Source organism: Peromyscus californicus, unplaced genomic scaffold (genome assembly GCF_007827085.1).
Source record: "Peromyscus californicus insignis strain IS unplaced genomic scaffold, ASM782708v3 Scaffold_11__1_contigs__length_118956290, whole genome shotgun sequence".
Classification (NCBI taxonomy): Eukaryota; Metazoa; Chordata; class Mammalia; order Rodentia; family Cricetidae; genus Peromyscus; species Peromyscus californicus.
The window spans coordinates 30,917,751-30,930,280 of record NW_026294402.1 but is presented as its reverse complement, the minus strand read 5'-3'; the positions used below and the strand labels follow the sequence as shown (position 1 = coordinate 30,930,280).

General features: G+C 42.3%; 2 protein-coding genes across 5 annotated transcripts; one reads left to right on the top strand and one right to left on the bottom strand.

The window, feature by feature from the left end:
* Positions 1-313: 313 nt before the first annotated feature.
* Hyls1 (HYLS1 centriolar and ciliogenesis associated) lies at positions 314-10,198 on the top strand. Of its 2 annotated transcripts, XM_052756399.1 has the most exons (4): positions 314-1,046; positions 2,295-2,347; positions 7,266-7,384; positions 8,943-10,198. In XM_052756399.1, the coding sequence occupies exons 3-4, from the start codon at positions 7,371-7,373 to the stop codon at positions 9,871-9,873; spliced, it is 945 nt and encodes a 314-aa protein (XP_052612359.1). In that variant the 5' UTR covers positions 314-1,046; positions 2,295-2,347; positions 7,266-7,370; the 3' UTR covers positions 9,874-10,198. The 2 variants fall into 2 exon arrangements, with proteins under 2 accessions (XP_052612359.1, XP_052612367.1); XM_052756407.1 differs by lacking the exon at positions 2,295-2,347.
* Positions 3,713-12,435, bottom strand: Pus3 (pseudouridine synthase 3). Of its 3 annotated transcripts, none has more exons than XM_052756365.1 (4): positions 11,585-12,435; positions 6,084-6,491; positions 5,411-5,979; positions 3,713-4,555 (listed from the first exon to the last, which is right to left on the bottom strand). In XM_052756365.1, the coding sequence occupies exons 2-4, from the start codon at positions 6,456-6,458 to the stop codon at positions 4,054-4,056; spliced, it is 1,446 nt and encodes a 481-aa protein (XP_052612325.1). In that variant the 5' UTR covers positions 6,459-6,491; positions 11,585-12,435; the 3' UTR covers positions 3,713-4,053. The 3 variants fall into 3 exon arrangements, with proteins under 3 accessions (XP_052612325.1, XP_052612334.1, XP_052612318.1); XM_052756374.1 differs by lacking the exon at positions 11,585-12,435 and adding an exon at positions 10,382-10,416; XM_052756358.1 differs by lacking the exon at positions 11,585-12,435 and having other exon boundaries at positions 6,084-7,369.
* Between the last annotated feature and the right edge of the window lie 95 nt (positions 12,436-12,530).

The window sequence follows — 12,530 nt, the reverse complement described above, 5'->3', positions numbered from 1 at the left end:
CTCAAAAAATGAGAGAGGAGAGGGAGGGAGGGAGGGAGAGAGAGAGAGAGAGAGAGAGAGAGAGAGAGAGAGAGAGAGAGAGAGAGAGAGAGAAAGAAATATTATTTGTGTTGGGAAATACAACCAAGGATTTGGCCAAAACTCTTTAGATTTGATGCATACCAGTGACTAGAATGTTGAACTATGGGGACCTCTTTTCCAATCTTATCCTCGGCAATTCCCAAAGCACTAGGGTTCCTTTTTTTTTTTTTTTTTTTCAGGCACATACGCAAAAAAAAATTAAACCGCCTGGTAATAATTTTTAAAAATACTTTTTATTTTGTCAAGAGTACGCTCAGATAAAGAGGGTAACAACAGTGCATTCTGGGAGAGAGCACATCGTGCCGCGGGAGGGGTGAGGCTGGCATTGGTCAAGACATGGTACAGCGGGTTGCAGAGGAGGCCTACCTACGTGTAGCCGGGCCAGCTGCGCCCCAGAACCTTCCCCTCCGCTCACCTCCGACGCCGCCGACTGCGGCCAAGGGCGGCTGGGGCACGGAGCAGGGCCAGCCCCTCGTCCCTCCGCCAAACTAACGCCTGGGGAAGCAAGACCAAGGCTTCCGCGCCACTGCCCGGCGGGTTCCCACTTCAGCTCCACGCCCCCTACCCCGCTTCCGGGCCCGCGGGGGAGGGCCGAAAGAAAACGTGCACCAATCTTTCTGTAGGCGTGGAGGACGTCTGGCCTCTAAGCCAATCAGAGAGCTGGTGGGCGGAGCCAAGGGCGTGGGCTCGCTCCGGGATTTAAACTTGAACGGCCGACCGTTAACGACTGCGTGGGGCGAGGGTGGGTGGTACGCTTGCGTGAGTGGGAAACAGTGGTCCGCAGTGAGCGGCGACGAGCCGACTAAACCCGCGGCAGCAGCGACAGGGGCTGGTGACGTACGCGGAGCCGGGCAGCGGTGGACAGACACTTCCTGGGACAGGGTGCGGCGGAGGCCCGAGCGCCTTCCCTGGACCGCTGCGCGTGGATTCGCGTTCTCCTCCCTGGCCGGGCTCTTGCGGTCAAGGTAAATCCTGGGGTGCGCTGCCTGGGGCGTCCTTAATCGGCCACCGGGGCAGAGGCCGCCAAGTTCCTCCAGGTCACAATGTGCACTGTGCGCCACTCTTGCCCGGAGCCCGAGCGAGCTGACAGAGCCCTCGGAGTCAGCGTGGAGGCTGGGGACCGGTCCCCTGGGGAAGGAGCGGAGCTCTCGGCACGCCCACGGCCAGATGGTGCTACGGGTGTCCTCATTGTTCTAACAGCAGGAAAGTCGTCTCACGTTTGGGTTGCACCTTTCGTGGGCTCATGCCTACAACCAGCCCACCATTGCCTTTGCTTAGAATTTAGGATAGCGGGTAAAACTGAAGGTTTGTTAGGTTTTTCAATACGCAGTGCTGATGAACGTGAATAAATACAAATAAGCACGCTAACCAGTGTGTCCAGGTAGTAAGTTTTTCTAGAGAGCAGTTTGTCATTTGACTTGAAGGTTAAATTGCACCATAATTTCAGTTATATTCGCATCCGGGAATTTAAGAGTTAAAAATACCACCCTCCAAATCCTTTCAACTGTAACTAGGTAACTGCTTAAGTTTGTTTTTTGTTGTTGTTTTTTAGAAAAGATAGGTATTTTGGTCAATATTAACCATATTTATTCACAAAATATAAGATGGTAGTTTAGCTTGTGTGTGTCTCTCTAGCTTGTGAGATTGCCATGTTTTATAAGAAACCAAAGGAACTGAACATAACCTATAGACCTTATGAAAAGTTGCATTTCACTCTGTAAGCATCAACACATTTGAGGGGTAAAATGACGGAGACATAATTTGAACACAAAGGAACAACACTTTAACGATGTCTAGTAAACAGGCCATTAAAAATCCTCATGGCTTTAGTGTCTAAAATTCAATTAAACTTCAAAACATATTGAAATAATTCTGCTCTCTAAATGTAGAAAGTAAACCTTAAGCCCGTCTTTACATTTTTCCAACATCAGTCCTTACCTTGGAGTTCATATAAATATTACCTCAGTGGTTTTGCAAAAATACATTTGGGGGCTTCTCCTTTGCTTCTGTGATGACTGCCTACCAAACATAAGGTCACTGAATCCATTCGCTTTTAGATTCCTAGGCAGGCAACCTCTTGAAAGGATTTTACTCAGATTTAAACCTTGAACTCTTGCTTCTATAGACTCCAGAGTAGAACACCTTTTACTTAGGGCTTTGGCGTTAACTTTTTAAATAGGTACTATTTCTTAAAGTCTGTTTTTCTTTTCTAGGTTTTTCCTTTTTGTTAACTCAAATACTGCTAGTCAAGGCAAACCAAAATAAGGTAAGAAACTGCTCTATCGGAGGACCAGAGTTGGGATCCCAGCACCCAGTGGATGGCTCACAACTGCCCAATTCCAGCTCCACAGAAGGTTAAGATGCCTTCTTCCAGCCTCTGTGGACACCCATGTGATGCACACATACAAATGTTTAAGACTTAAAAATTAAACAACAAAGCAATCCTTTTTAGAATGTTACATTGACAAGAAATCCTAAGGCACTTTGTATGCTGTTCTCATGGTTCCTCTACTAGGTTGTAAAAGCTATTATTACGTTGTACCACTTCTGCACAAGTCTCCTCCCTTTTCAAGCCACTTACCTTCTAAAATCCCACAAGTCTGTGAGTATATACTTCACCACTAGGACTCTAGCACTTAGCACCAGATTACTGAAATATTGTTTCTAACTGTCCAGGTGTTCCTTATATTTAGCACTTTCCAGATATAATCCCTATATGTTTTGAGACTTGAACATAAGAACATACTAGTTACTGGTTGATTGGGTTTTATAACCATGTCTAGTAAATGTGAATAACACTATTGCAGGGACAGTTACTAAAGTAGGCTTTTTGTTTGTTTGTTTTTTTGTTTGTTTGTTTGTTTGTTTTTTCGAGACAGGGTTTCTCTGTGTAGCTTTGCGCCTTTCCTGGAACTCACTTGGTAGTCCAGGCTGGCCTCGAACTCACAGAGATCTGCCTGGCTCTGCCTCCCAAGTGCTGGGATTAAAGGCATGCGCCACCACCGCCCGGCTTAAAGTAGGCATTTTTAAGTTCATTTGCTATGGTATGAGTCAAGAATTTCATATGTCTGAATATTAGTAGTGCTTTTGCTGCATAACTTTCTGGCTTTTAAAACTTCTTAGTGGCCCCTAAAGATATGAATGTGACACACTGACTTACCTAAATTAAGCTTTTGTCACTTTGTAGTCATACTAAGTATGTGATAATTCCCAACTCTTTAAAGGACTTGTATTTTCTACCATAGACTTCAAAGCTTTTTCTTGTTTGGTTGTTGAGAAGGAGTTTCTTATAGCCCAGCTGGCCTTGAACTCCTGATCCTGCATCCACCCAAAGGCTGGGATTATAGATGTGTGCCAGTATACCCAATTAGCTCAAAACCAAAACTTTTTTTTCCCCCCCAGTTCTGCAAAATTGAACCTTCCAGAACTTAGCCAACAATAAACAAAAATGTTTTTACATCTCTAAAGGGTCATAAGAAGAATGCAACATAGTATTTTTTTCAGAACCTAAAATATTTGCTCTTACCCTTAGTAAAAAGAATCTGTCAGCTCCTGCACTTAGCTGCCTCATTAAAAACATACTGTGCTACATTGAGTTAGGTAGATTTCAAGTAGCTTCACACCTGGTACTAAACCCATCTATCCAATCTTTAATTGATGGAATTTAATAAGAAAGTAAGACATTTTGGCAAAGATCTTTCAGACCAGTGGTTATTACATTTGCCTTGGAATAACAAATGATATTTGTGGGATCAGGCTTTAATGAATTTGAACACAAGGCACAGATTTCCAGAGGCTTATATAGCTCACAAGTGCTTTTTGCTTTTATTTCATAATTCTTTTGGACAGGGATTAGAGAATATTTAGACCCTTTACTGTTTAAGACTTGTAAGGTCTTTTTAAGAGCCAGTCATTAGAATTTTAGCTGATTGTTGCTTCTTAGATCCTGGTAGAGATCCTAGCTTGCTGGGATTATACAGTACTGTTAATCTCTGCTTCTATTATACAGACCCTCTTTGTTGGATTCTCTAAAACAGTATTTTCTTCTTCTGTGTCGGCACAGTCCCTTTTGGCCTTTGTTTCTTCCTTGTGGAGTAAATGTGGGTGATCAATGCGTCCTCTCTGTACAAAATGCTGGATCCGGGATTCCAGTCCTTGGCATTTAGGGCGATCCATGAGGGGCTTATATGTGCGCATTTTCACTCCTTCTACAAAGGCGCTAGTTTGCTTTATGACAGAGGGCTTAATGTTTCTCCACTCTGTTGCTTCATCCATCTTTGCTCCTGCCCCACATGTTATCATGACAGAGTCTAGTCCTTGTAGCATACTATACAGCATGTGGGTTTTAACAGCATGATTAGCCCATAGCTGTTGTAGGTGGGTAACATTGAACTCCTGAACCTCGTGATCATAAATCCATTTGGTATTCTCAAATTTACAGTCATACAAGACTAGAGGAAATTCAACAGCCATGCTAAAGAGAAACAAGTGAGAACGCACAGCAGTTAGCCAATAGTTCTTTTTTATAATACTGAGCTTTAGTTGAGATTAAGGGGGGGCAGGGAAGATCTACTAATGTGAATGGTTAGTAACATCTAAGAATGCAACACTGTCTTAATCTGGAGCAACTTTATAACTGCTTCTTAAAAGGAAGGAAAAAGAGCAATGATCAATTTGCTCGGTATTAAGTGGCAATAAATCATCAAGATGTGGGTTGATAAGAAAGTAAGACACTGGCTCCCCATCATACCATAAAATTTAAAGCACATTATTTATCCAGATTTGTTCATGACATTCTCACAACCTAGGAATGAACTACTGGTGTCGCTGTTAGCCACAGCCCGTTCACAAAAGAAAAACTTCTTTTCTACCTTCCCTATAGTTTCAGAAGCTGGGAATTAGAAGCCTGGTCTAAATATCTATTTCCTTACTAATGGGATAGAACAATGAGAAAACTAATAGATAGCAAGCACCCCCTCTTACATGTTCACAACATTCTACAAATCAGAAGTTTGTGAAAGGAGTTGGGGAGATGACTCAGTGGTTAAGAGCACTCACTGTTCATCCAGAGGACCTGGGTTCAATTCCCAGTACCCACATAGTAGGCCACAACCTTCTGTAACTCTAGTTCCAAAATATCTGACACCCTTTTTTGTGGTTACCAGGCACACAAGTGGTATACAGGCATACATGCAGGCAAAACACCAAACACCTATACACATAAAATAAAATCTTCTAAAAGTATACAGTTTAATGAAGACAGAATCAGTGGTTGAGTTTTTTCAAAATCATGGGAGAGAGAAGGATGTACTAGTTTGATTTAACTTACCTATATTGAGGTTTCTGGGGATTTTTCTCTATGTTTAGCAATTCATCAATAATCTCTGGCTTCTCCATTCCTTGGCCAATCAGAAAGAGGATAGCCATCATACACCGGACTTGATGATACAGGAATGCCTGGCCAATCACTTCAAATTGACATAACTGGAAAGGTTCCTGCCTTCTCTCCTCACCCAGGCTCTGAGCCACTAGTTGTACTTGTGCAGACAGAACAGTCCTCTGAAAATTAATCACTCCATTGGCCACATCCATTTTACACAAGTTTCTGAAATCATGAGTGCCGACATACTTCTGAGCTGCATAATTCATGGTTACAATATCTAAATCAGCACGAGGGAAAAAATAGCGGTAAGTCCGCTCAAGACAGCTAAACCTAGCACTGAAGCTAGGCTCTACAGGAGCCCAGGCCAATACTCGGATATCTGCAGGGAGCACCCGATTGAGAATGTGGGTATAACGGATCTCTTTAGCAACATCATCGGCTTCATCACCTTTTAAATTAGAATCATCTGAATCCCTGCCCCTTGGGAACTGAGAACGTAGGTCCAGAGAAATCACCTGTGGAATTAGAGAAACTGTTTCAGAGATGATCTCAAGACTCAGTGTGTACACTCAGATTTCCTGTTACTACTTGCTTTAAGAAACAAGGTACTGGCCCTTACCTGACCAAAGGCACTAACTCCTTTGTCTGTTCGACCACACCGGTGATAGTTGGATGTCTGTCTGTTTTCTATTAGTCGGGTCTTGGTTAAAGCCTCAAACAGTTTCTCTTCAATGGTATTGCTTGTGTTTTCCTGACTGGCAAAGCCCTGGTATCCCCAGCCTAGGTAGGCTATTTTTAGAGCTACATGTCTTCGGCCATGAGCACTGAAATCAAATGCACGCTTAGCTTTTCCAGAGCCTAAAGAATTTTCTCTGATGTTTGAGTCTTTGACACTGTTGGCCTGTTCTTTCTTAAGTCTTTTCACCTCCTGCTCCAGTTCCTTTACTCTGCTTAGGACTTTCTCAATCTGGTTTCTGTCTGTGTTTTCAGCCATGACAGCCGTCTGAAGAAAGACAAGAAAAGCCGTCTGTGGGAAAAGAGTGAAGGAACATATCAGTTTCAGTGCTAGTTCCTTTGGACATGACAGTGTAACATGATTAAATGTCATCGAAGCTGGGCATTGTAGTGCAGTCTTATGGTCCCAGTACTTGGGAGGCACAGACAGGAAGACCACAAGTTCCAGGCCAGCCAGGGGTACAGAACAAGATACTATTTCAAGAAAACAAAAAAACACTAAGATTTAATTTGATGTTAAAAGTGTAGGTTCTGCTTGCCCAAGGTGCCCAAAGACACCAGTTTTATTATTATGGATTCATCACCGTTCTTTGTTTTGTTTTGTTTTGTTTTTCAAGACAGGGTTTCTCTCTAGCTTTGGAGCCTGTCCAGGAACTCACTCTGTAGCCCAGGCTGGCCTTGAACTCACAGAGATCCGCCTGCCTCTGCCTCTGAGAGTTGGGATTAAAGGCGTATGCCTCCACCACCCAGCTCATCACTGTTCTTTTACATTTTATCTGGCCACTTTCACAAAAGAAAAGTGAAAAATTCACCTATTTTTTTTTTTTTTAAGTTTAGGGAAATGCCTCAATTTCATTTCTCTGTTCCTTACTAACCAAGATGAGGATTCATGTAGAATGGTTTTCTCCCTATAACATTTCCTCTTGATTTCTCAGTACATTTGTCCAGTATTTTTAATAGTAAAAATTATTTATATGGGGTACTTATGACTGCTTCTGTTTCTATTGTCTTATAATATATCAAGTGGCCTATATATTGCTATCTAATGTTCTGTTTTGTTTTAAAGGTGGCACAATAGAAGCTATCTTAATTGAAGAAATACAATCAATGATTATATTTCACATTGGAAGTAGAACCTGGAGACAAATTTTTCTTACCTTAAGTAGCTGTAATGGCAGAAAAAAGGTAATTAATAATTACTGGCTTTTTTACAAACAACTTCATGTGTTCCTAAAAGATTTCTGTAACAGTTATACAAGAGTTAGTCTGACATAATTTGGATCTGGAAGTTGAAATTTCGGGTGTATTTCAGTAACCAAAGGGCAACAATACCACAGTCTGAACACTGAGGTGGTTCTAACTAATCTGACTTGTAGTTACTTAGTTAGCATTTCTATATTCATTCTAAGGCCAACTATGACTAAATGGAGTTTATGAGAGATTAAACATTTAAATCTTGTAAGTGACACTAATATTACTAGCAGAAATATGGGAAAATGCCTTTTCTTATATTATTAATTATCAGAAAAAGCCTGGGGCCTGGGGGGGAGGGGGGTACACCACCACACAGACAGATGACACTAGGAATTTGACATAGAGCCTCTTGTATTCTAGGCAGTCACTCAGTCACTAAGCTATATTCCTTGGAGAAAGGCATTGCTAACTAACACATGTTCAAGTGAGAACAGTTAATTGTGGAATGGTCTACAAGGATGGGGAAGTTTGATGGTATATCACTGTGGAGGGGTGGAAAACTCACTTAGCGGTAACCCCATGCTAGAAATTGAACCTATGCTACATGCTTGTGCAAGTGTATAAAAGCTTACAAGACACTCACTGTACATTAATTTTTAACAAGTGATTATAAGTCTATGTTATATCAATAAGGGACTGGATAAATTTGACACAACATTACATGGTGAAGTAAGTTTTCATGTGCTGACAGCTGAATCACCACAACTCTCTTCAAAGTTCAGAGAGGTTTTGTGCCATGCTCCTTTATAGTGTGAAAAACTTTAGTGTGAATACAGAAAATTCTAAAAAACTGCTAAGAAACTGCCTTTAGAAAGAAATTTCATTATGGAGGAGAAATCCTTTAAAATTATAAGCATGTATTTTTCAATTTGAAGAGAAAAAAAAGTAGGGAAGCAAAGTAGCTACCTTCGACCCAGTCAGGAAATCAACCACTGCGTGTTTCGGTGGTTGATTTGGATAGTTATTTTTATTAGGACAGATTTGTCTTAGAGTATATGCATACACGTGTGCTGTATGTGTGCAGACCGCATCATGCTGCTATTTTGATGTCTGATTCAGACTGCTGAGGTACAGTTACAGCTCCGGTACTTACTAACTGTGTACTTTGGGGCAAGTAACTTCTTGAAGCTTCCTGTGAAAAAGAACTAATTCTAAAATGCAAGGATTATATGGATTAATAACCATATGAGAGTAATGCCATATACATAAAGCATCCTCTAAACATGTTATATAATGTTCACCAAGCATCATGCTCCATTACATGTAGTCTCAAGCTTTCCATATGCCAGAACTCAGCCCACATCACAGGAGCCACATATGACAAGGCAATAGGAAGTGAAAGAAAACAGTAGACATGAGAGCAAGTAATAGATACATCTCTACCACAACTATTGAATTTATTATTGCTTTGTACTTTCAACTGACTATAAAACTGAGACAAGAATGGGCAATTAATGAGGTGGAAACTGACCAGTGTTATCTTTTATAGACAGCCTTATAATGTGGAGGAAGCAATGGAACAACTGATAGGACCCGGTGGACAAAAATGGGCCAATATGGATCCAGAAGAACGAATGTTAGCTGCTGCTACAGCTTTTACACATATCTGTGCAGGGCAGGGCGAAGGAGATATTAGGAGAGAAGCCAAGGCTAGCCAGTATGATCCCTATAGTAAAGCCTCTGTGACACCAGGAAAGAGACCTGCTCTTCCTGTGCAACTGCACTACCCACATATAAGAAGCCGCGTCACTTCATCAACTGTTTCAGAGGCTTCTCAAAAATGCAGAAAGCCAGTGATGAAGAGAAAGGTTCTGCGCAGAAAGCCAGATGGGGAAGTACTAGTGACAGATGAGTCTATTATCAGTGAATCTGAATCGGGTACAGAAAGTGACTTGGACCTATGGAACTTAAGACACAGGCTGATGAACCTACAATTTCAAGAAGGCACAGAATCCCCAAGTGATGCTTCTCAAAAATATAACCTACCACATGAGTATCAAGGAATTTCACAAGAAGATCAGCTCATTTGCTATCTACGAAGAGAAGAAATGGGACCTCCTGTTTATGAACAAGACTTGATTGTTGCCAGCCGACCCAAGTCCTTTATTCTCCCCAGGCTGGATCAGTTAAGCCGAAACCGTGGCAAGATAGACCGGGTGGCCAGATATTTTGAGTACAAAAGGGACTGGGATTCAATGCGGTTTCCTGGGGAAGATCATAGGAAGGAACTACGCTGGAGTGTCCGAGGACAGATGCTTTCCAGAACAGAACCCCAGGCCAAACCTCAACATGTTTATGTTCCAAACAATTACCTAGTACCAACTGAGAAGAAAAGGTCTGCCCTTCGGTGGGGTGTGCGTTGTGACCTTGCAAACGGTGTCATACCCAAGAAGCTTCCTTTCCCTCTTTCTCCTTCTTAAGACTTTTTTTAACCTGTCTCCTTCCACGGAATTTAGGACAACTCAGTTCTTTATCTCTCTCCTTTTAAATACAACTGACTTGAAAAGCCCGTAGAACATAGGGGAAGGACTTCACTGGTCCTTCCTAATTTTCCTATGTCACTTAAATTTCTAAGTTGATATTCTCAAATACAGCAACTGAGGGAGGGGACTACCTGAAATGTGGATTTTGTCAAAGTAGTCAGTGCCATTTTGAAAAGACTTGTAAACTGTGGTGTTTTGTTTTGGCTTCCCCCCCCCCCATTAGTGGGCATTAAGCTCAACTATTAAAGAATTTGGAAAATGATGAGTTTGGACCTTGTTTTAAGTACTTCCCAATATAAGGACCTCAACTCTAGGCCATGATTCTTCCTGTGATCATCTAATGATATTCAAAGTTTCTGTATATAACCTGACATGAAGACACAAAAATGAACAAATTGTCTTGGTACAGATCAAAATACTAGTTCTGTTTTTTGCTAGAACTTACATTCTTGATAATCTTAATAATCCAGTAAGGAATACCTAAAAAAAAAAAAAAAAAAAAAAACCACACGCAGTTATCTATTTCAAAAGCACTAGATTTAGGCCTGAAAGCTGACAGCAGAATGTTTGTTCAAGAAGGAAAAACACTATAAACATGAATAGCCCTGAACATTACTAGCTGCTAGAACATCTTCTGAACAATATTTGAGGCTATAGATGTAATACATTTACCCAGTGCCACCCATAGCTCGACATGTTATTAGGAACTCAGCTACATGTTGTAGATACACTGACATCAAGTAAAAACTGCAAACTCCAATGGTATATCTGAGCCAGGACAATGCCACAAATGCCTGGGAATACAAATTATTGTAACTCAAACAGCAAGATCTGTCATGTACAGACGAGGAATAGTTAACTAGGTGCAGGATTAAAAGTATGACAGCTTTTTCGAAACAGTTGATTAAAAGAAAAAAAATTCCTTTCCCTGGACCTCAAAGTTCAAACTGCCAAAATAAAAGGGTTTTCAAGGTAAATATCCCAGTTTAGCTCTTTCTAAGCATGAGAAGATCAACGCAGTCATGAGGCACATTTGTTTTAAAAGGGACGACCCCAAGACTCTTGGCCCAGCACACTAGGTTTATCAGTGAAATTCAGAAGGTAGACAGGTATGCAACGGTGACCAAATACCCACAAAGGGAATTCCCTTTTTTAGGGGAATACTAAATTTTAGGGGAATACTAAACATTCACCCTAAAAATAGCCTCGAAGGCACGAAACTTTTTGAAGTTTAAAGGGAGTGGAGGGTGGATACACATTTCCCCTTGATAAAGGGTTCAAGACGCGCTATGATCATTAACTCTGAAAAGTATCGCTTAAAGCAAACCCCAAAATAAACTGCTAGTTTCCGCCACACCTTCCTCCCATACCATCTTTACTGGGCTACTATTGTTTGTATTTGAGCAATTCTGGTGCAGCAGAGGCCCTCTAAGCCAGCTGCAGAATCTAAGCCCCGCTGGCGGGACTTTCTTAGCTCCAAGAAGTCCCAGGCACGACACCACATGCGTTGTCCTAAGTCCCACTTCATACACCAGTGCCTTCCTAAAGCCTTTAAGTACCGGGGTAGGAGGTAACCATTTAGTCTCCCTGCATTTGCTCATTCCTCTATAGGACTCAAAGCATCCCACCGGGGAGAGTCCACGCTTACCTTCCGGTCATCAGCTCGCGACCACGCGAATAGCCGGAAGCTACGGCTTCGTGTCTCCAGTAAGCATGCGCGGCCTCACGGGAGGCGCGCCTGTGGTTCTGGGAAATGTAGTTCCGAGATCCGGGTGCCGGCTTTAAGCCCAAACCCACCATAAGCACGGGTTTCTGATGCAGCCCTGTTTTCACCCCAAGGCACAATCAATACAAGAACAAATGGCGAAATTACAATTCTGGTCTAAAATAAAAAGGTTTTAAATGCTGGCTATCCTATATGAAAACTAAGAGACTGAAGATAGTTTCCCAATCTTGCACATCGTTCAATTAACAGAAATTTAATCGAGAGTCAAAAGCGTTTACTATTAGGATGTTAATGTAAAGGCTAAAGGGGAAGCTATAGCCTGAATGAAAGACTGTGACAGTACAGGGCAAAGGAGTGCTGCTTCAGCACCACGGAGAGATCATGGCGACAGTTTTGTTCCTTTTCTATTTTTGCTGATTCTAGAAATGTTGCCACGACTCTTAAAATTCCAGTTGAAAATCAGAAAATCCTGGTTCTTTGATCCAAACTTAGCATAAGGGATCTACCCCCGAGCTGTGCAATATACGTGTAGGTATTGGTGGTCGAGGTTGCTTTAACAAGGGACCACGCCTTAGAATAGAAATTAAAATACGTGTATATGTGGGCACATCAGAAATACGCAGGACGGAGACAGATGTCTGCACTTGAACTCTGCTTTCTTTCCGAACCTCCAGTCGAGCCCATCAGTCCCTCCACTGTCCTATGCAACCTCACACCTTTGATGCCCAGATGGAGCTGTCGGGGGAGACACGAGCCCGAGAGCCTGCAACGCGGTATGGGTACCGCCTCCGCGCCCCGTTTCTCTCCGCGGTGCTGATGGCCAGCTGGCCAAACGGAAAGCTCGCGGGTGCCCCGCACGGCGGCGCCC

What these genes read in the sequence shown, in the direction of transcription:
- Pus3 (XM_052756358.1), bottom strand. Translation starts at nt 6,572, where the DNA reads ATGACATTTAATCATGTTACACTGTCATGTCCAAAGGAACTAGCACTG. An exon ending in GAGTTAGTGCCTTTGGTCAG is followed by an intron (nt 5,980 to 6,083) that starts GTAAGGGCCAGT and finishes CTAATTCCACAG; the next exon opens with GTGATTTCTCTGGACCTACG. An exon ending in CCCCAGAAACCTCAATATAG is followed by an intron (nt 4,556 to 5,410) that starts GTAAGTTAAATC and finishes GTTTCTCTTTAG; the next exon opens with CATGGCTGTTGAATTTCCTC.